We start from the raw sequence: 23947 nt of genomic DNA on the forward strand, positions 1-23947 counted from the left end.
TGGAGTAGGGAGTGAGACAGGGTGCCTCCTGCCCCTTGGCTTGGTGAGGACACAGAGGGCCTCATTCTGAAATTGACTCACTTGATTCAGGCTGGGAGTCTTCTTTCTGGTGGGTCCCAGTTGGTCAGATGTTGCAATTTGTTTTTATGTTTCTGCAGAGAAGTATTTTTTCTTTCATCTTCAGGATTTTTGCCACCAAAAGAGCACATTTAAACTCTGTGTCCCCTCTAGATTGTGACTTACCAATGTGGACAGTTAAGTCCTTAGTGTCATAGGCCCTGGCCCTCCAGTACTATCTCAAACACCGTTATGCACATAATGCAGCACTGTAATTTAATTTAAATAGTACCTGTTTATTATTTATACTTATAAAAAGTATACTTACACTTTTATTATTATAAAAATAATGTATTATTTATATATTTTATATATCATATACACCAACACTGTTGTCATGTAACCTAAGTGGATAACCCTCTCTTAGTTACCTGCCAAACTCAGGGCTTCAGTTTATACTGCAGTTAACACAGTTACAAAGTTGTATTGGAGTCCTTTTTCCCCTTTGTAATGGAGTGTGTAAATCAAAGACTGTGCATGGTGTGGTGTTCCTGTTTCTGGAGTTTCAGGAGGATTTAGGCATGGCATTCAGTGTTCTGTATAGACTTGCCTACCTTTGTGAATTCATCTGTTAACCCCTCTTCCTCTGAGAGAGCATTCCTGCTGGCAGGGAACTCCCTGTTTTCTCTCCCCCACTGGTCATTCTTGAGTTAAGCACAGACTCATCAGCTTGGTGGCTTTATGATGAAAAATGAGTGTGACCTTGCCATTCTTTCACAGTTCCCCAAAGAACTGTCAGCTTCACTGACCAAAATTTAAGGAAGGAAAATGTGGTTTTTAAAAAGAATCCATCTTTTAACATCCAAAAGCGATATGTCCATGGTGCTGTATCCTGCTGTATCTTGTACTTTTGAAATCTATCCAGGTGAAAGATCACTTCTGGCTTAACTGTGATGTGCTCACAAGTACCCTTTCTGTTTGTTTTGTTAGTACTGAAACCAAGACTATTTATCTGGGATACATACAATAGTTATTTCCACTGTGTTTCATTTGCAGACGTGGAGAACTATCTTCCCTGCTTTTTAATTAATATTCCATATTGGATTCTTGAAGACTTCAATATCTTGAATCTGTCAAACCTAGAAATTGTATTTCATCCTTTCATTACTGTGGCCTAAGACCACCCCCACACCCCCACATGCCCTTGTAGATGAAACTTAGCACCATTTCAGTTCTTAAACATCCAGCTTTTCCTTAGTATGTACGTTGAGGCCATGAAAGCTCATAGCTGATCCATACTTGCATTTTGCATTCTTCATATGTACTCATATTACCAAAGACAAATTTTTGTCATTTACTGTAAATAACACTTTTTCCCAGACTTACCATAAAGCTTCTGTGCTGTATTGTCTTCCAGCTGCAATAAAAATTACTGAGCTACATCGAAAAAAAGTCCTTTCATTAACAGGGCCAGAAATATTATATATTTTTCAAAATAAAAATGGCAACAACAAAAATTGCTAATGCTGACTGAACATATGTGACTGTATACATAAACCCTGAACAAGAGTTATCTCATTTAATATTCTAACCATGTGAAATAGCAACCGCTGTTATTTTCCATCTCACAGATGAAGAACATGGTGCTTAGAGAGGCTAAGTAACTTGACCCTGGTCACATAGCTAGCTGGTCAGTGACCAGCTGGGATCTGAAGCCAATTAGATGGGCTCTAGCATCTGGCCTAGGGATCTGCAGAATTAAGGTGCTGGCTTCTATCCAGTGGAATGACTTTAGAAAAAAAATATTTGTATTGGTCTTAGTTTTCTCATCTATAAAATAAAGGTTGGGTTAAGTGATTTTTAAGATCCTGTCAACACTTTGGGTTTATCTCCAAATCATTGTCTGTCACATCCGTGCTACTGTGGCCATTCATTCATTTGTCCAGGGCATTACAGGAAGTTAAGGGGTGGTGTTGGATAGGAGAGGGTAGGAAGATTGTTTCATTGTACACTAGCTGTTTTCTTAACAGGGGCAGCTGCTTCAGTTGTTACACCATGCCCAGACAGGTAGGATAGCTGGGTGACTGTGGGAGCGAGATGGGAGCAGACCCACTGTGACTGCCATGGCTAGTCTTTTAGTAGAACTTGTTACATTCCCCCAGAAGCATCCTTACAACCTGCATCAGTCTGCAGCTGCTCACTCCACATTTGCTGAGTGCTGGAAGCACCTGGCACACACATGAGCTTTGAGAACCCCTCTGTAATGTGACCAGACCTGTTGGGTTTCTCTTCCTGGCTTATCTGAATCTCACCAGCTGATACTTCCAGGAATTTTGCTATAGTCTGGGGAGTCTTAGTTCTTTCTTTAGAATAAGGAAGTGGGTGAGGGCATTGGGTGGGAGGTAAAATACTTTGATTTCTCTGAAATGCCCTCAAATCTCAGGATGTCAGGCTTATAAAGAGACCCAGTGGCTATTCTACATATTGTAGATAATACCATGTCAACAACATGAGTTATCTGAAGCTCTTTGTGAAATGAGAACCAGCTTTTGCTCTCTGGGAACAATGACTATCACCTTTCTCTCTGGCGGGCAAACTAAGGTGTGTTTATTTCATTCATGTCATCCACAGCAACACTTTAACGTTTCAAGTCACTCCTAGGTTCCTTCTGCCTTCATCCTATGCCCATGACATATATATATGCATGCTATGTAACACCATCAGAAACTGTCTCATTTAATCCAGCAAACACCTACCTCCCAATTTTTAGCTGCTGATAACTTGCTGTTGCAAGTGCATTTTTTCCTTATCTGTGTCGGTATGTGCTCAGAGGTAGAGATAACACCGAAATGAAAAGACAAGCCAGAAAGAGATAAAGCTTAGCAGAAAGAGATATAAAGCAGAGGAGTATTAGCCTGAAATGCAGTGGTTTTCAAGGCGTGCTAGCAGGCCACAGGGCTGACCCGAAAAAGGAGAACACTTATTCTAAAATGCCAGAGGAAAGTGTGAAAAGAGAAGGGAGATAAAATCGGAATAGATTAGATGGAAAGGGGTGGGGTGAAGCAAGAGAAGCTCAACCCCAGTGAAAAGGAGCGGTCAATCCTTTCCAGAACGTAATTTGCTGTGATCCACCACTTGCATTTCATATGCAAATGAGGAGGGCTTCCCGAAGGCTGGGCGGGCTGAGCCTCCGCTCTGCTCTCTCTGCTGTCTGCGCTCTGCTGTCTGCCCACTGCTGTTTGGTGTCTGCTCGCTCTCTCGTCCCAGCGCCTGGGGCCTGAGACCAGTGCCTGTTGGAGAAGCATGTCCTCTCCCACCACTGCCCAAGAAGATGGACGCGATACTAAAGTAGAGAATAAATGAGGATTAAAGGACTCCGGAAAGGAAGCCCGTTTGAGAAGCTGTTGACATTCAAGACTGGCAAAGGGAGTCCATTCAGCGTCTTCACACCTGTGATTTCAGGGACTGATTGATCATTTCCCAATCCCTGGAGAGAGATTCTTTCCTCAAACTATCGAAAATAATGAACTTTTGGAAGTATTACCTTTTTGCTTTCACTGTGCTCACTGTAGTTATTTTTGTGATAGTTTACAGTAGCCAATTAATCCTGCCAAAAAGGAGGTTGAATAGCTCCAGTGAAAGGTATTCTGTTATAAATGCCTGTAAGGATGCCTTAGAAGATAAGTCAACTTTTTTCTGGGAGAAGACGTTGACATCACCTTTGGGAAGTGTTCCTTGCAAGGACTACCTGATCCTGAATCACTACATCACTAGCCCCCTGTCAGAAGAAGAAGTGGCATTCCCTTTGGCATATGTCCTGGTCATCCATAAAGACTTTGATACTTTTGAAAGGCTTTTCAGGGCTATCTACATGCCCCAAAATGTTTACTGTGTTCACGTGGATGAGAAAGCCACAGCAGAGTTTAAGAAAACTGTGTGGCAGTTACTGAGCTGCTTTCAAAATGCTTTCATTGCTTCGAAGATTGAGCCTGTGGTCTATGCCGGCATTTCCAGGCTCCAGGCTGACCTGAACTGCCTTAAAGACCTGGTAGCCTCTGAGGTCCCATGGAAGTATGTCATCAACACCTGTGGACAAGATTTTCCCCTGAAAACCAACAAAGAAATAGTTCAGTATCTGAAAGGATTTAAAGGGAAAAACATTACCCCTGGGGTGCTGCCTCCAGCTCATGCAATTGGCCGGACTAAATATGTCCACCAAGAGCACATAGGCAAAGATGGCTCTTTTGTGAAAAATACTAACATTTTGAAAACCTCACCTCCACATCAGCTGACCATCTACTTTGGCACTGCCTACGTGGCCCTTACCAGAGACTTTGTCAACTTCATCTTCCATGACAAAAGGGCCATTGATCTACTGCACTGGTCAAAAGATACCTATAGTCCTGATGAACATTTCTGGGTGACACTTAATAGGATTCCAAGTAGGTACTAATTTCCATTACCGTTTTTTCTTTATTCATAGATTGAGTTTGCTACCACTATTCAGCTCCTCTAAAGATCTGACTCATTTGAAGTTATTTTTAAAAAATTGAAATGCTTAGGAAACTTAGCCTGGTTGCTTTTTAGTGACAGTTTAGTGCCAGATCTGTTGTCTTATAACTAACTATGTGTAATATAGTAATCTAAGAAATCTGTTGAGCTACAGCTCTGGCAAAGCCACCTTTGACCATGTATCATATAGTTAGTTGTCCATTTTAGCTCAGTTTTTGGAATGAATGCTTTTTGTAGTCCTCCATATGCACAGCTGTAGCATAATGAGATTGATGATTTCATAAGCATTCCAGAGCTTAGGAGCTGAAGTACATAGTATTTCTTTCAGGAGATGTTATAGAGCACTGCACGGATGCTCAAAGCCATTGCTCATAGTTCACGGGGCTCTTTTCAGAATCTTTGAATTCTCTTCGGACAATTCACAAGTTATCATTATGGTTTAAATGTCTCTAGTCTAAGACCTGGACAAATACCCAGGTCTCAACTGACTTGGTTCAATAAATCTAGTTTGATAGTTTATTGTATAGAAGAATGATATGAAACATACAGGGAAACATTCTAGCTGAAGTTGAGCCAAAGTAAATGCCTAATTTTTAAGGCACAGATTTTTATTAGAAATTCCAGTTTGCAACTTCTTGTGTTTATATGCTGTGAAGTCTTTTCTGTTGTTATTAATAATGTGGAAAGGAGTCTGATGTATGCCAGGCAACTGAATGCATAAGACAGCACCACACTCCCTCTTTGATTCAGGACTGTGTTTCTTTTCAAAATTCCGTTTCCCGTATATTACCAGAGATTACCTGTGGGTGTCAGCCCTGTATGAGGGTGGCTCTGTGCCCGCTGTGCTTGAAATAACTCCCTGTTCTTACAAGTACTATCATTATTGTTGAGGCATTTGAGTGCTGTTTGAAACTACCCTCATATCTGAAAGCACACTCACAGGAGTTATTAAGTGCCCAATAAATGCAGCATTCCTAAGAGCTAAACTGGAGTGGTGGTCACAGAAATCTTCCTAGAGAAAGTGCCAGAAAGAGGTTCAGCAAGGTAACTGGACACAGAGACATATGCTATTCTCTGAGCAATTTATTTCCAGATATATTAAATTGTCAGATCATAAAGACTTATGGGGGGGAGCGAACCAACATTTACCATAGTGTAGTAAGTGTTTATCATTATTTATAAGTAACTATTTAAAACTCATGTAAATATTATATATGCGGAATTTAATATTGTTTTTGTTGATATAGTTTGTGCCAAATATGTGATGTTCTATATCATTTCTTTTAATTATAAGAACAAAATCATTGTTACCCCCCCATATAGATGAAGAAAAAGAGGTTGGAGAGACTGAAGTGCTGTGCTCATCTCCACAGAGCTTGTTTAAGGCAAAGTGAGATCTGATCCTGGACTTGTGTGGCCTGAAGTTTGAACTGTTTCTCTTGTACCAGGAAGAGAAGGAATGATTACTTTTTCTTTCCTGTATGTTAAAGCAAAGTCCCCTGTGAATCACAGACAGGAGAAAAGATGAGGGTGGTGGAAGGAAGCTCCACTTCACCACTTTAAGCTGGAAATAAGGTTAGCAGGGTGTGTGTGTGTGAGTGTAGGAAGACAGCATGCTGAGGCTTCGTGGGCTGCTGTGCTAGTTTGAGTCATGCGAGGGTTGTCCTTGCTGGAACTGGTCACCACACCCCACACTGTCATCTATGCTAGCCTCCTGAGCCTCACCTGAACCAGGCTTTGGTCTGGCTCATGGAATGTGTTGAGGATTCTGTCTTCACACAGTACAGAAAAGAAGTCTTCAAAAAAGAATAGAATATTTTGACGTATTTTTGGCAGTCAACATGTATTTATTTAACTTTTTATGGTACTAAGCACCATTCTGTGTACTGAGGGTACCTCTGTAAGCAGGCGGACATGATTCATGGAATTTAAGTTTCAGGATTTGAATGGCTGAGCATTAAATTTAGTGACTGTTTAGTATGTTGGGCTAATTTCAGTATAATGTTAGAATATTAGGCTAATTTTCCCTACTCCAACTTCTCATAAAATGTTCCCCAGCCCCAAAATATCTATCCCTATTTTTAAAACAATTTTTAAAGTTAGCTTTTTTTAAAAAAGAGGAAATAGCTCTGCTGGTGCAGCTCAGTGGATTGGGTGCTAGCCTGTGAATCAAAAGGTCTCTGGTTCATTTCCCGGTCAGGTCACATGCTTGGGTTAAGGGACAGGTGGTGTGAAGGGCAACCAATGGATGTTTCTCTTGCACATTGATGTTTCTCTCCCTCTATTTCTCCCTCCCTCCTGCTTTATCTAAAAATAATAAATAAAATATTTTTTGTAAAAAAGGAAATATATTTACAAGATTTAAAATTTTTAAATTTTGCCCTCCACCAGCAACTAGTATTATTGCTTTCTTATATAAACTTGCAGAGATATTTTATTAAGTTTATAGATAATAAAACTAATTAAATGTGTAGAAAATAGTACATATACTTTTTTAAGTTCACCACAAAAATACACAGATAAAAGAAAAATTGTCCTTATTTTAAGTGCTCTGTTGTCTATAAGTGAGAAACAAAATACCACAAGATGTGTTTTTTATTTAACTAGATCATATACAGATACTTAGGGAGCTAATTTAAAACTCAACTTTCTTCTTATTTTGAAGAATTTTTTAATCCAGGTCCTAGGAATTTTGTGGGAAGAAGGCACCAGGGACTTTTGCTCCCCAGAGTCCAACAGTGGTGAACCCCCAGAAAGGCTGGTAGAGCACCTGTTGTTCCCTTGTTTAAAGCTGTACTGTGGCTCCTCACTATCTTGAGGGTCAGGGTGAAGCTCTTAATGTGGCAGGACCTCCACGACCTGATGCCCTCTCATTTCCCCACCCACCTCTCTACCCTTATTTCTTTTACTTGATGCCTCATATTTTATGTTCCACCAACCCACTGGCTCTACACACTTCGACAATTTTTACCTGATTTTTTATTGGTGGCTTTTTATGATGTCCTCTTTGGGATACCCTTCCTAGCATCTCTATGTAATTCCCATCCATCCTTTATAACCCACCCAGGATGTTACCTCCTCCAGAAGCCACCTCAGCTAACCCACCTCTCAGATGGCTGGTACTCCAACTCTGGGTTCTCTTTCACTCAATGCCACTGCTGCCAGCATTGAATTATAATAACTGCTAAGTGAATATTCTTCTCCTCCCTACCTCTTTAGTTTTTGGGTTTCTTAAGGGTAAGAAATGTGACATCCATCTTTGTCTTCCCCATCACTCACCACACTACCACCTATCATTGTGCCTGACTTGAGAATATGCAGAGTGCCAGATGGCTGTGGCTTGGATTTGTGGGATTGAATGGATAGCTATGAGAAGATTGGAAGAAAGGATAAAAGCATTCTGTACCTGGGTGGTTGGGGTGGGGGGAATTTTTTATAGAAAGGATTAGAGAAACAGTGAGTAAGATACTGCTTGGAGATATAATTCCACAATAGCTAGGCCAACAAGTAATATCAGTAAAGAGAAAGATAGAAGAAAAATATTGTAGAGTTAGTAAGCTCTAGAGTTCCAGTTCAAATGTTAATAGAGCAGTCCTTCCTTAGGAAATCTGTTTCCCAGTTAGCCAACCTGGGCCCATCATGCAGTCGCATCTGATGCCAAGGGAAAGTGCTGGCATTCTATGTGGACGCCTCTAATTGCCACCTTCTTGCACCTGGTTTGTGTTTCTCCCACAACTTGGCACCCTTCCAGCCCTGCTAGTCAGTACTATTCAGAACCTACTCCCAGTTTATGCAGTAGGCTTCTTCTGTTTTCATTTGATCTAGACTATTCCTCAACTACTACTGGCTTAGAAAGAAACATGAATATAAGGAAATGAAAGGTTAAGATAATACAACAATAGAAAGAAATTTGAAACATTCCCCAGCTATAGCTGTAAGCAAACATAAACACTGAGCTATTTAGAAGGTATTGTATGTGTTCTCTGCAGAAAGGTTACTAGGGACTTAAATCTGGGTGTGGCTGGATCAGCCCCAGTCCTTAAAAAAATTTTTTTTAATTGATTTTAAAGAGACAGAGAGAAAAAAACATCAGTTTGTTGGTCCACTTATTCATGCATTCATTGGTTGATTCTTGTATGTACCCTGACTGGGGGCTGAACCCACAACCTCAGTGTATTGTGATGACATGCTAACAAACTGGGCTACCTGGCCAAGGCCAGTCCCAGTCTTTTTTAAGGGACAGTCATTAACTACTGGAATATATTTTAGAAAAACATGTCATTAGGCAATTTCATAGTTTTGTGAACACCACAGAGTGTAACACAAACCTAGATGGTACAGCCTACCACATACCTAGGCTCTGTGGTATAATCTATTGCTCTGAGCCCAAAAGCCTTTGCTACATGTAATTGTACTGAATACCAGAGGCAACTGTGACACAATGGTAGGTATTTGTGTAGTTAAACATATCTGAACAGAAAAGATGTGGTAAGAATATGGTACAATAGATAGAAAGTGGTAGGCCTGTACAGGGCATTTACCATGAATGGAGCTGGCAGGACTGGCAGTTGCTCTGGGTGAGTCATTGAGGGAGTGGTGAGTGAATGTGACGGTCTAAGCCATTACTGGGCACTATGGTAGACTTCATAAACACTGTAGTCTTAGGCTGCACTAAATTTATAAAAATATTTTTCTTCAATAATAAATTAATCTTGGCTTACTGTAACTTTTTTCTTTATAAACTTTAAAATTCTTTTTTAATTTTACTCTTTTGTGATGACATTTATTTAAAACACAAGCATATTGTACAGCTGTTCAATTTTTTTCTTTGTATCCTCTATAAGCTCCATTCTATTTTTAAATATTTTTTAAACTTTTTGTTAAAAACTAAGACACAAACACACACATTAGCCTAGCCCCACACAGGGTCAGGGTCAGCACTATCCCCGTCTTCCACCTCCACATCTTGTTGTAACAGGGTGCAGCCAAGAGGGGGAACCCCAAATAGGAATTTGGAATGAGCTCCAGAACTCAAGGTGTCCAGGAGATTTTAGGATGTCTTCACCACCCGGCCCCCACCCAGGTGTGGGTTGGGGGAAGGGATAAATGGAGCTGGGCCATTGAGAGCTGTTTCACATAGCAACAGCCTTGCAGCTAATATCAGGCATGGTCATTTAACATATCTATAACCTTTAACCAGTTTCATGGATATGTTAAATGACTGTGGCCATGCTCTGAGCCAGGGGAATGGAAGTAACTTCCCCACCAAGACATAACTGGGGGGCAGGTCCCCTGAGTTACAGCACCTGCGTGGGAGCTTGGAGATGATTGGCTCCATGACATGGGGCCACACCTGCCCAGACTCATGATGGCAGTCCAGTGAAGCTGGAAGGATATGAGTGCTGGCATGTGTAGTCGATTGTAGGAGGAGTTGGAAATGGGGCTGCAGAGGAAGATTGGTGCGGGGATTTAAACCCAGATGCGGCAGCCATTGGAGGGAGAACCATGAGGCTGTGGCAGTGCAGAGAGGATCTCAGCTATTGAGAAGGGAGAACCACGCAGCTTTGGCAGAGCGGGAACTCCCACAGCCCTGAGAGAATCACCATGCAGCTTTAGCAGAGAACCGCTACTCAGCTTTGGCAGAGTGGCAACCCCCCCTCCTTGCAGCCATTGTACAGGGAGAGAAGCATGCAGTTTTGGCTGAGTGGGGACTCCCATGGCCCTGGGAGAGAGGACCACGTGCCTTTGCCAGAGTGGGGACCCCCACAGCTTTAGAAGGGGGGACCACCACCCAGTTTTAGCAGAGATCCTGGCGACACAGCTGAAGGTGCCAGGAACCCAGGGAGGTCTCCCAGTCAAAACAGAGTACTAACTGGGAATAACCAGAGGACTGCCTGAGCCATGGACTTCTATTTCCTTTCCTGAGATACGGTACTCTGGACTGGGCAAAGGGGGAAGGAAGGACTGAGGAAGGACTGTGTGTTTGTGGGTGTTTTAAGGGACTTTAGGATTTTTGATGAAGACATTAGGCCACTGCCTTAAGTTTGTATAGCATTAAATAAACATTTCCTTTTCACGAATCTCTGGCATTGAGAGATGTCTTTCCTCTGGCGGCATACATAACGGACCTGGGGGCTTCTTTCAGTAATACTATATTGTCCCAGGATCCCCCTTGTTGTGCTCTGTAACATTGTTCCACTGGAAGGTCTCCAGGGACAATAACACACATGGAGCTGTCATCTTGTGTGATGACAATGCCTTCTGTAACCCTTCCTCAAGGACCTGCCTGAGGCTCTTCTTGAGGAAGAATCATTCTTTTCAGAAGTATGTAAATGGTAGTTTGCTTAATTTGTTCCTTTTTGTCATCATAGATTTGCTTGTAAGAAGATGATATACCATCAACTTTCTTCTATATCAATGAAAACCTTTCAGTGTTGGGGGGTCTGTGTTTTCAAACCTTCCTTTTTTTTTGGACAAGTAAATAAAAGTATATGTTTATTATTTTTTGTTTATTTTTTAATCTTTACTATATATTTTTTCCATTATCATTTAGTCTCCTTATACCCTCCTCCCTGTAGACTTTTTAAGAAGCTTTCTGAGGTCTGCAAAAGCTTCTGCTAAACCCTTCACAGTGAATTTTCTTGGAGGTTCTTTTTTTCTTCTGCACATTTTTTTCTTATTGCCTCCTGTTTCAGTCCTAACACTAACTACTCATTAGCCCAGCAATTTTCAACATTTTTCATCTCAGCATACATAAACTAATTATTGAAATTCTGCAGCACACCAAAAAATATGAGTATTTTGCTGATCTGACAAAAAAATAGGTATAATTTTGATTAATTCACACCAGATGGCTATTGTTGTGTTAACTGTTGTCATTTTTTAATTTGACAGTCTAAGGGAAAAGAGACCAATGTCTTTGACTAAATAGCCAGGTACAGCATGTTTTAAATATTCTTGTGGTGCACTGGTTGCAAATCACTGCATTAGTCAATTCTTCAGAAACCACACCTAGGAGCTCCTCAATGACATCCTCATCCAGGCCCAAATTAAAATGGTTTGCCATCTCAGGCACAGCCTTCTTAATTTTTTACAACCTTTGCACTATGACATCAGGACAGCTACAATGTCACTAGGTGTCATTGACCAGAACATTATTATGGGCACATGACCTCATGCATTGTGTTCTCTGTACATTGGCCCAAATTTAGAATTTAGTTTGTAAGACCACAAAGGATGCATTTAATCACACTGATTATACTGACAACCTAGAATGATAAACATTGATGGACTATAGAATCAGGTCTTAATAAATGTTTAGAACATTCAGGTCTACAATAATGCTATTTTTTGTGGCCATATGACAGTTCACACTGATACTTATTTTTGTCAACATGGAAATAACAGTTGAAAGAAAAATTACACAAAACAAATAATGTTCATGAGTTACCTATTTAACAGTTTTAAAAATTATATCCTTTTGTGTAGCCTAGCAACATTAAATACACATAGAAAATTTGGACATGACTTTCAAAACATAGTCTTAGTGATCTGGACCTGTGTGACCTGTTTTTCCTTGTTGGTAAAGGGGGCTCTAGGCTCTTTAAGGGCCAGTAATTTGAGGAAGATTTCTAATGTGCAATTTGTCCTGGCTCTTGAGTTAGTACTGAGGATCCTCAATCATAAAATACTGAGCTCTTGATAGAGAAGGCTTAGACATAATTAAACTATACTGGAGATATAGGCAGATGAGAGATCATTTATGATATTTCTAGCTATTGACTGTGATGTAATATTTGGATCATCATCATCTTTATTGGGGAATCTGTGCCCAATAAGTTTTTTTGCCTCCAGCTCTATTAAAGGAAATAATCAGGAAACCCTGCTCTTCACTAGCTTTTAATTTCTAATCTCTAGAACAACATTATGCAAGGTTTAAAATGGAATAAAGTATACATGAATATTTAATTAAGTATACATACCATTATGATTGGTAAACATCCACTAAGCTAAATTCATGTGAATTTAACTCTAGCAGAAAGGATTAATGTAGGTAGCTACCACTTCAGAACTGGCAAGACCATTTCTGGGATTTTTGTTCAGCCTCCCATCATTCTCTCCCAATTGCACAAGACAAATCTTTTCTAGAAGCAGCATTTTTTTTAACACAAACACAAATTTCATTTTAATGACTCTCAAAGCAAGAAAATAAGATTAGTTACATATCAAAACCTTAACAAATCTATAATCAATGTCTAAGTAATCTTTTTTTTTAAAGAAGACTTTTTTTTTAATATGTTTTTTTAAATATTTTATTTATTTATTTTTAGAGAGGGAAGGGAGGGAGATAGAGAGAGAGAGAGAAACATCAATGTGCTGTTGCTAGGGGTTATGGCCTGCAACCCAGGAATGTACCCTGGCTGGGAATCGAACCTGGGACACTTTGGTTCCCAGCCCGCGCTCAATCCACTGAGCTACGCCAGCCAGGGCTAAGTAATCTTTTTAATGTAAATATCTCTACTCTGTTTCTCTGGACCACTACAACAGCATCTCTGTCTACCCCATTTTGAGTCCACTTGCTTCTAGGAAAAGGGACCAGCCAAGCATGCTTTTTAAGTCCCGGGTCCCCTCATTCTCTAACTATGTGATACTGGCCTTAGTCTATGCTGCCTCCATTTACCTATCTGTGATGATGGGAATAATCAATAGTAGTTAGTTCCCAGAGAACTTATGAGTATTAAATAAGATAACATATCTAGTGTGGTAGTTCTCAGACAGAGCGTGGCTCAGAATCTGCTGTAGGGCCTATTAACATAGACTGCTGGGCCCTAACTCCACCGTTTCTGATGCAGCAGGTCTGGGGCATGGCCCAGAATCTGTATTTCTAACAAGTTCCCAGGTGACACTGCTGCTTCTGTTTAGAAAGCACACTTTGAGAACTACTAACATAGACTGTCTTTTACAGAGACTGGCATATTTATAGATGTGCAGCAAATATTGGTTCTGTTCATTTCCATCAGAGGCTCTCCTTGACTAAGAAAACAGGCAGCCACCAGTGAAAATGAAGGTGACTTTGTATAAGGAAAAGCTTTTTGGTGTTGATTGTATAAAGTGGATATTATAAAAGTAGTATACAAATGACTGACTTTTCAGAAGTACTCCTATTGAGGAAATATCCTGGGCTTTGGAGTGAGACAGACCTGATGATGAATTTTAGCTTTGTGACTTTCGCTACCCCTGAACCTTAGACTCCTCATCTGTAGAGTCACAATAAGGACGCTTACTTAGTAAGGTTGTTTTGAGAATTAAATGGAAAAAAAAAGGTTGTAGAGTCATAGGTTAGGTATTAATTCACTTATTAATATGAATATATATCAAGAAACCCTAAATGTAGAATAGTAGTCCTAATTTGTCCTAGGATCCTCAAGGTGTTAAATCAAATTATTTTAAATATCTTTTCACTATAAAAGGAGGCTGTCTATACCCTGGCTTCCCAACAATGTAAAGCTAGAGGTAGATATACCCAAAGAGGAATAGGAGGAAATATAAGAAAGTTCAAACTGTTTAACATTGTTGGGACAGGTATTTATTCTTTATAATTTTGATTTCCCTTAATATTATTGGTGTATTTTTGAAACTACTAAAAAGCCTCACTAAGTCCTGACAGTAATACTGTGAAGTATATATTCTATTAGAAGAGTGTTTCCTTTGGGGTCACATCATGTGAAAGGAAAAGGAGGTGGGATTAGTCGATTGTTTCATTTTCTTAAACCCTGCAGTATAATAGAAAGGACTAAAGATGTCTGCTCAGAACATAATATAACTTCTTGGAAAAGGAAATCAACATAGTTAAGATTGGAAAGGGAGGTGAGAGGTTTTGTGCTGTCATTCCATAGAGGTTTTTTGCTGGTCCTTCCATGTTCTTCCCATTTCACGTGTTCAGCTTCCTCAATATTAAAACAAATGTCCCTTCTAGCTACTGACACAGAGGTAATATTTTTAAAAATATATTTTACTGATTATGCTATTACAGTTGTCCCATTTTTTTCTACCTTTTATGCCCCTCTGCCCTGTAACCTTCGTCCCACCATCATTCTTCCACCTTAGTTCATGTGCATGGGTCATACATATAATTCTTTGGCTTCTCCACTTCCAATATTATTCTTAAACCCCACACACTGTCTATTTTGTACCTACCAATTATGCTTCATATTCCCTGTATCTTTTCCCCCATTATGCCCCTCCTCCCTGCTGATAACCCTCCATGTGATCTCCACTTCCGTGATTCTGTTCCTGTTCTAGTTGTTTGCTTAGTTCATTTTTGTTTTTGTTTTTTACATTCAGTTGTTAATAGTTGTGAGTCTGTTGTCATTTTACTGTTCATAGTTTTGATCTTCTTTTTCTTAGATAAGTCCCTTTAACCTTCCATATAATAAGGGATTGGTGATGATGAACTCCCTTAACTTGACCTTATCTGGGAAGTACTTTATCTGCCCTTCCATTCTAAATGATAGCTTTGCTGGATAGAGTAATCTTGGTTGTAAGTCCTTGCCTTTCCTGACTTGGAATATTTCTTTCCAGCCCCTTCTTGCCTGCAAGGTTCCTTTTGAGAAATCAGCTGAGAGTCTTATGGGAACTCCTTCATGGGTAACTGTTTCCTTTTCTCTTGCTGCTTTTAAGATGCTCTCCCTATCTTTAATGTTGAATAATGTAATTATGATGTGCCTTGGTGTGTGCTTCCTTGGATCCAACTTCTTTGGGACTCTCTGAGCTTCCTGGACTTCCTGGATGTCTACTTTTTTTGCTAGATTGGGGAAGTTTTCCTTGAGTATTTGTTCAAATACGTTTTCCACTTCTTGCTCTTCTTCTTCTCCTTCTGGCAGCCCTATGATTTGGAAGTTGGAACATTTAAAGTTGTCCTGGAGGTTCCTAAGCCTCTCCTCATTTTTGAATTCTTGTTTTCTCATTCTGTTCCGATTGAATGTTTATTTCTTCCTTCTGCTCCATACCATTGATTTGAGTCCTGGTTTTCTTTTGTCACTGTTGGTTCCCTGTACATTTTTCTTTATTTCACTTTGCATAGCCTTCACTTTTTCGTCTATTTTGTGACCATACTCAACCATTTCTGTGAGCATCCTAATTACCAGTGTTTTGAACTCTGCATTTGATAGGTTGGCTATCTCTTTATTGCTTAGTTTTATTTTTTCTAGAGTTTTGATCTGTTATTTCATTTGGGCCGCAATTTTTATTTTTATTTTTATTTTTTTACGTAGTAAGGAGCAGAGCCTTAAGTATTCACCAGGGTGGAGCAACCCACTTGGTTGTCTTGTGGTGCTGTATGTGGGGGAGGGGTCCAAGAGGGAACAATGCCTCTTGCTTAGCTCTCCACCAGCTTTCAGTCACTTCCCCCACTACCCACAGCAAATTGGGCCCTTCTGGTGTTGATTCCCTGGCGGGGGGGGCGGGGGGGGGTGGTGTGGGTTTATGTATATTCTAGGACCCTGTGGGTCTCTCCAATGGACTCTCCTGTGAGGGTAGGAGTTTCTACTGCTACCACCTCAACCCCCACAACTGTTTTCAGTCAGAGGTTTTGAGGCTTTATTTCCCAGCATTGGAACCCAGGGTTTGCACAGCCTGTCTCACTCCTCAGTTGTTCCTCCTGGTTTAGCTGCACGCAAATGTGGGACCACCCACTACACCTGCCGCCACCTCATCCAGTCCAGGACAGCTGTCGCCTTGCTGCAGTCCTCTCTTCCCCAGCTGCCCATCTCCACCCACCCTGCCAGTATGGATGAATGTTTCTTCTTTAACTTGTTTTTGTCAGACTTTCATAGAGTTTGATTTTCTGGCAGTTCTGGTTGTTTTTGTTTTTAAATTTGTTGTCCTTCTTTAGGTTGTGGGAGGAGGCAAAGTGTATCCAGCTATGCCCACATCTTGGCCAGAAGTCCCCACAGAGGCAATTTTTAAACTGTATTATGAAATTCACAAATATACAACAGCACTGAGAATAGTACAGTAATCTCTTGTGCCCATTAGTCAGCTTCAACAACCATCAACATACTAAACGAACTCAAAGCAAGAAAATTTAAAATTTATAACAAATCATTTAGCTAACTCTAATTTTCAGAAATTACTTCCTTTTTTCAAAGGAAGTATAAAAATACAAAATTCCAGACTAAGGCTTCGTATATCGTGTGATAATAACTTCCTGAAAAGTGAAGGTCCCTTCACTCAGCTTCAACTTTAGGATATATTACATCAACCAGAGTGAGACTTCTTGTTCCTCTTTTTCTTTTTAATGGACAAAGCTTTTTTTTTTAATGGACAAGCACTTGCTCTTTAGGCATTATAAGCACAAGTCAGAAATCTGCTTCATAGGATCTCCCTTCTCTTTGCCTCCCTCCTTCCTGTATGGAGAATGGGAGGTGTATGCTACTAAGAGCAGTAAATTGATTAGTGGGATATACTGTTCCATGTGCAGTGTTTAGAGGTACTTATTAAAATCTCTTCTTGCTACTGAATATTCTGCTTCCTCTATTTTAAAAAAAAAAGGACCAATTGGCAGTCTTACTGTTTTATGAGTCCCCTCTGAGTTTGACTTTGTAATTGAGATGAAGAAATTTTGCCTTCAGCCAAATCTTAATGTATTTTCCATTACTACATGTTCTCATAGAGCCTTCCTTGCTGGGTTCAATTATCTTGTTAATTTTTCACATATGTAATTTAATCTGAGAATGCCTGGGCATCAAGCTCTGTAGCTTTGCATGAGATTTTTCTGATCTTTCGGGGCATATGGAAGAATGTGGAAGCGAGCATCCCAGCCTTGTCACTTAACAGCTCATCTAACTCTGGACAAACTGCTTAACCAAGCTGAGCTCCAGTTAATTTGGTTTTAGAACACAACAGAAAGTTTGGAAGGTTTTTAAGAATTTATTAAAAAGTAAGAATTGTATTCTAGGCAGTTTTGGTTCAACTTCACCCCCTCCCCACCAAAAATATATATCTGGAGAATAATGTGTGTTATAGCAGTGACTATGACTTGCTAATATTTCTTTTCAAAGACATTTGTGGAAGGGCCAGAAGGATCTCTGGGTGGCTCTAATGATGTGAGTTTCAGATTATCCCAAAAGGCTCTCATGGATTGGAACAGTAGTTTATGGATTTGGATATTTTAGATGCTTCATGGCACACAGCTCAGAACAGTAGAATATTGAGCAAATAGGCAGTAAATATTATGAGGCATGTGTGAATGTTTTATTTTCCTTTTTATATGTGCTTCAAACTCCAGTCACTTGATCCTAGAAAAGGGGTCATTGACCTAGATGTGCTCAATGCAAAATTATTTTCTAGGTTCTAGCCCCTGTTTTTAACTAGGTGTTTCACCTTGGGCATGTCACTTAAATCTCTCTGGGCCTCAGTTCCCTTCCCTTGAAAATGAGGTAATTGGGTGAGGTGATCAAGAGGTTCCTGCTTTATTTTGCTTTAACTCTGGAGCATACAATGGAAGGAGCAAAAATTTTAGAGACAGACAGATTTCGGTTTCATCTACCTGCTGTGTGACCTTGAGCAGTTCTGCGTGGGCTTCAGTCTACTCATCTATAAAGTGGAGAGAATATTAACTTCCTGAGATTATTTTGAGTGTTGTAAGTTAATGAATGTATACTTCCCAGCTCAGCCATTGTTAATTCTATTACCTCGCCATCTCCTCTCCCTTTCTATGGTATATTAATGTCATGACTTTCCTATTTATATTTATTTCACTGTGACCAGTAGGATTAATGGAACTATAGTTTCTGGATAATGAATTTCTTTCTCTGTCATGATTACTATGTCTATGTCTGGATGCCTGCTGTCTCTGCTGCCATGATTTAAAACTCAGGCTGTCACCCTCAGCACTATATGGAGGTGATTTTTGTGCTCTGAAATTCTGGCCAAATGAGTAAGTTGGGTACTGAGAATTTGCACACTATCCCCATTTGCCTGCTTGTTTGAATATAGCACATTTGCCCTAGCTTCTGTAGAGTATTTTCTGGGTGTGCCCATAAGTGCTGAGCTAGATGGATCAGGGCTCACGTAGCGTATCTACTGTGGGGGAGGGAAGAGGGCCCACTGGAGTCAGACCACTTGGCTTCAAAGCCAACTTTGCAGATTTCTAGTATATATGATTTGAAGAAAACTATGTAATCTCTCTGAATTTCAGTTTCTGCATTTATAAAATGGAGATGGTAATAGTTCCTACAATTGTAAGCCAATTATGCATATTAATATATATCAGGTGCTTAGTATATACCATAACTGTTAGTTGTTTTTATTCCTCCTGCTTGCCCTCATTAAGGGACAACAGGGGCTGGGAAAATTCAATCTCCCAAGATGCAGAGGCCTCTGAGATTACTCCAAAGGGTCTGAAAGATTTTCCTAGAACTCAGACAAAATCAGCTTGATTTTATCCTCAACTTACAGTACTACTAGGGCTCACCCTGCTTGGGGAAATGAAAGGAGCAGAGTAACTGAGCATATGACACTGGTTAGTGGGATAGACTGTCCCATGTGCATGAACTCATGTACTTAAATAGTAGGAAACACAGATGGCCAACAACAATCTTACATCAGTATTGAGAGCTTGACTCTTGAGAATACCTGCATTTTCTGAATAACCTGAATCTCCTTTCTCTGCCCCAGTTTTAAAAAAAATGCAGTGTTGTTTCTACTAGAATGAGGAGGTACCTGAACCATGTTGAAACAAGGTGTCTCAGTAAGGGGCATCTTGCTCGTCTCCCTCTCAGCTTCCATTCATTGTGGCTCAGTAGGGACATGCACAGTGAGGGGTGTGCCCGGTGAAATAGAAATGGCTTCATTTATCTTCAGAGTTCCCCAGAGTCCACATGGAATGAAGAGTTGTTTTGGAATGAAGAGTTGTTTTAGAATGAAGAGCATGGGTCCCCAGAGGGGAGGAGGGAGGCAGACAAGGGAGGAAAGAAGGGGAAGGGCTTAGTTAAAGAGTAAGTATAAATGACCCATGGACATGGACAACATGGTGGTGATTGACTGTAGGAGTGCAGGTAGGAGGGGCAGGGGAGAGCAAATGGGGGAAAATTGGGACAACTGTAATAGAACAATAAAAAACAAAAATAAGTAAAATGATAAATAAAAAAAGAATGTGGGTCCCCCTCCTTCAAAGGGTGGGGGGCTCAGATCATAGCTTCTTCTGGGTTGTGATCATGGGTAGTTCCTTCAACTCTTCAAACTTAGTTTCCTCAGTCAAGGATTGGTAATCTCTTGTGGTGGTGATAGGGAGCACATGTTGTGAGAAGTGAATGATGTAATAACTCTATAACGATGCTATGACTAGAAACTCTAGAACCATAATTCTAAAGCCTGTGGTACCACTCCATACATACAGAAGATGTCCACTGAATATGGTAATGGTTTTTGGTCTGTGTGTGTGTGTGTGTGTGTTTTACATGGAAGTTACTGGAAGGATTAGAAACTTAGAATAGCTACCTGAAGAATAACAAAATGATTTTGTGAAGTGGAATGGGCAATTCATACTGGACTTGGAAGGGCTATTCTCATCATTTAATATTAAACAAAACACACCAAGTTGCATGATTTTGTAGATGAACTGGGTCACAAAGACGGGACTTCTAAGTCATAGTACAGCCATCTTTGTGTATTTAGTGTTTCTCATAATTTCTCTCTGAAATGCCCTAGATGTTGGAGCAAAAGGGCAACAACAGCATTTTGGTCTATATGTTGCCTAACACTGAAAAATGGGTTTTAATGATAGGCTCCTATAAAAGGTGTTCAGAATTCATATGTTAAAAGATAGTGAATATTAGTATTTCTCAAATGAAAATTCTATAAGTATACAACAAAATAGAGTTAAAATTTATCCATTTTTCATGAAGGTGATCCATTCTGTTGCACACTGTTGTTAAATTTGAAGCAGCTTTCTACTTTATTTTTAAATTTATTTGGAGTAGAATTTATTCTCTTTGTATCCAGTCCCCTGTGTTTTGACAATGCAGAGTCATGCATCCACCACCACAATCAAGATCAACTCTATCTCCTCCAAAAATCTTCTCATGCTAAGCCCAGTCCAAACCCTTGGAAAACCCTGACCTGTTCTCATTCTTCTGATTTTGCCTTTTCTAGAATGTCATAACATGAATTCATAGAATATGTAGCCTTTGGGGCTTGAAAAAGGAGCTTCCTATTCTGCTTTCCTTTTAATGAATGCATTTGTGTTTCCCAAGGTGTCTATAATAGTTTCATATAGATCCCCTGGCAGCTTTCATATCTGTGGAGTATTGGTTACATTTGGCTCACTTTTCTTTTCTTTATTTTATTGATTTTTTTAGAGATGGAGAGGAAGAGAGATAGAGAGAAAGAGAGAGAGAGAGAGAAAAACATCAATTTGTTGTTCCACATATTTATGCATTCATTGGTTCATTCTTTTATGTGCCTTGACCAGGGATAAAACCCACAACCTTGGTGTATCAGGACAATGCTCTAACCAACTGAGCTACCAGACTAGGGCAGTTCACTTTTCTTTTCCCATGTTATTTATGTATTATTCTCTATAATTAATAAATCAGCTGGACCCCTTGTTATTTTTAAAAAAGTAGGGTCAGCTTTAGCAATATTCATTTGGGGTAATAAACTCAAAGTCAATATAGCATATAATCATATCATGATTAACCTTGATATGGTATGCTTTTGTTACCTTGAATTTGACAATATCCATGATTTAGAATAAATAGTAGGAACACCATGAACTTAACTATAAGAATAAGAATAACCAAAACTGTGTTCCGCTTTTATTCTAGAACACACATGACAGACTCACAAAATTTCCCATAATGAGTGAGTCCTTTCAATCAATCATATTGTGTGAGAGCATCACGGTGAGCATGCCACAATACCTCAATAGGGTTTCTTATCAGAAGAGGATCTATCTACATTTGTAGATGGCTCAAGGCTTTTTCTTTTTCTATAAACTCAATATGTTACTCATTGGTTCTGGAACAAAAGATGCCCATAATGCAGAGTTTATGAAATATTGAAATAACTATTGCACAAATGAAAACACCAGTATTCAAGCACTTAAAAGTCAAGACCGCAAAGCCAGAAAACTGGTTCCTCAAAAGTGACACTGTGATTCCTAACATGAGCAAAGGGACAGGGAGCCAGGACAAGGAACTGAAGAGGCCAACATTTTTTGAAGTCTCATCTGTTACTTTATAAATTTATCTAAATATCACAGTCCTGTGCACTCTATAACTTTCTTAAATTTTTTGTTAAAATATAACATACATCCAGAAAACTGCATGTATCAGAACTGAAGGGATCACTGAATTTTCAGACTGATCCTTACCTGAGTAACCAGCACAAGAAACCATGTTACCACGGGTACTGCAGGAACCCCCTGTGTGCCCGTTCAGTTACTCCCAAAATGACAACCATCCCACCCCATAAATTAGTTTTGCCTCTTTTTGTGTAGTTACGTAACTTAAAAACATTTTGTATTTTTCAATTACAGTTGATATACAATACCATATTAGTTTCAGGTGCACAGCATAGTGATTAGACATTTATGTAACTTTTGAAATGATTGCCAGGATAAGTCTAGCACCCACCTGCCACCACACATAGTTACTATAGTATCTGTGGTTGTATTCCCTATTGATTACATCCCCATGACTATTCTGCAACTGCCAGTTTGCACTTCCTAATCCCTTCATGTTTTTCACCCAGCCCCGGCAACCTCCCTCCCATCTGGCAATCATCAATTTCTTCTTTGTATCTAAGAGTTTGTTTCTGCTTTATTTTGTTTTTTACATTCCACATATAAATGAAATCATATGGTACTTGTCTTTCTCTGACTTATGTCACTTAGCATAGTACCCTCTAGGCACATATATATTGTCACAAATGGCAGTGTTTCATTTTTTATGGCCAAGTAATATTCCAGTGAGTATACATATACCACACCTTCTTTATCTGATTGTCTGTTCATGGACACTTAAGTTGTTTACATAATGCTGCATTGAACATAAGGCTGCATATATCTTTTCAAATTGGTGTTTTTGTATTCTTTTGAAAAATACCCAGAAGTAGAATTGCTGAGTCATATAGTAGTTGTATTTTTATTTTTTTAAGGGACCTCCATATTGTTTTCCACAGTGGCTGTACCAGTCTGCATTCCCACCAGTAGTACGTAAGGGCTCCCTTTTCTCCACATCCTAGCCAACACTTGTTGATTTACTGATGATGACCATTCTGACAGGTGTGAGGTGATATCTCTTTGTGTTTTTAATTTGCATTTCCCTGATTAAGAATATTGAGCATCTTTTCATGTGTCTATGGCCATCTGTATGACCTCTTTGGAGAAATGTCTATTCAGGTCCTCTGCCCATTTTTTAAATTGGATTGTGTGTGTGTGTGTGTGTGTGTGTGTGTGTGTGTGTGTGTGTGTGTGTGTTTTGTCTGAGTTCCTTATATATTTTGGATATTAACCCCTTATCAGATATATTATTGGCAATTACTTTCTTTCATTCAGTAGGTTGTCTTTTTGATTTGTTCATGGCTTTCGTGAGGTAACTTCTAATTATAGCCCAGTGCTTTTCCTCTAAATGTTCAGGCTAAATAGATATTTCAGGAAGAAATGCTAGGCCTACCCTGTGGCTTCCTATATTTCTAAAAAACACTGTAAACGCCATGAGGTTAGGGGTGGACGGATGGCGGAGAGAGATATGCACATGTTTCATGCACAGTACAAGGCTTTTTCTCCCATGTCTCTTCTCTTTTTAAAGTTTATTTAGAGTTTATCATATTTGCTGAAGAGCTGTGTCTGCTGTTCTGTATAAAAGATTGGACTTGCTATAAATGATCCCTTAGTTCCTAGAATTAGCAATCTATATATACCCCAGTACATGCAGCAACAAACAGAATTTACCACTGACCTTCAACTCCTTTGGGCCTGTTTTGGGTTGGAAATAGGGGTTAAAATTAGATGAGTTCTAAGAAAACATGATTTTTATTTGGTTGTTTTTATATGGAATTGGACAGAATGTTTTACAACTTGCAAGTGAATTCTTGATTCATATTCAACTGGGTGTAGCCTGGAGCCTTATTTCGAAGATGAAGAAGGCACTGTGTGCAGAGCAAGATGAAAATTTGTATAATGGACTCATTAAGGACCTTTCCCCAGACAACAGACGAAGCAGTACAGGGTGTACTATGTTCTGTGGGTGCCAATAAGGAATGACCCAGCATGACCTTCACATGTACTTGAGTGAGAAGGCAAATCAATACTACAAGTACTTTTATTTGAAACAGTCACATCAAATCTAGGAAATGCTATTTGAAATGTAAA

At 39.6% G+C, this 23947-nt stretch overlaps 2 protein-coding genes across 4 annotated transcripts in view; both read left to right on the forward strand.

The window, feature by feature from the left end:
- The window catches only part of LOC123820762 (N-acetyllactosaminide beta-1,6-N-acetylglucosaminyl-transferase), a 108738-nt gene that overhangs the window by 57654 nt on the left and 27137 nt on the right, over positions 1–23947 (forward strand). Inside the window, exons 1-2 of one of the 3 annotated variants that reach the window (XM_045841698.1) lie at positions 3146–4499; positions 5893–6139. The exons of 1 other annotated variant lie outside the window; for it this stretch is intronic. In XM_045841698.1, the coding sequence (XP_045697654.1) occupies positions 3581–4499; positions 5893–5963 (990 nt within the window). In that variant the 5' untranslated portion in view covers positions 3146–3580 and the 3' untranslated portion in view covers positions 5964–6139. Of the gene's footprint in view, positions 1–3145; positions 4500–5892; positions 6140–23947 lie in introns of those variants that run through there. One more of the 3 variants, XM_045841697.1, reaches the window with a different exon arrangement.
- LOC123820763 (N-acetyllactosaminide beta-1,6-N-acetylglucosaminyl-transferase-like) overlaps positions 1–23947 on the forward strand; it is a 67266-nt gene that overhangs the window by 23418 nt on the left and 19901 nt on the right. The window lies entirely within an intron of this gene.

Source organism: Phyllostomus hastatus, unplaced genomic scaffold (genome assembly GCF_019186645.2).
Source record: "Phyllostomus hastatus isolate PE091 unplaced genomic scaffold, TTU_PhHast_1.1 phas_contig_37, whole genome shotgun sequence".
NCBI lineage: Eukaryota > Metazoa > Chordata > Mammalia > Chiroptera > Phyllostomidae > Phyllostomus > Phyllostomus hastatus.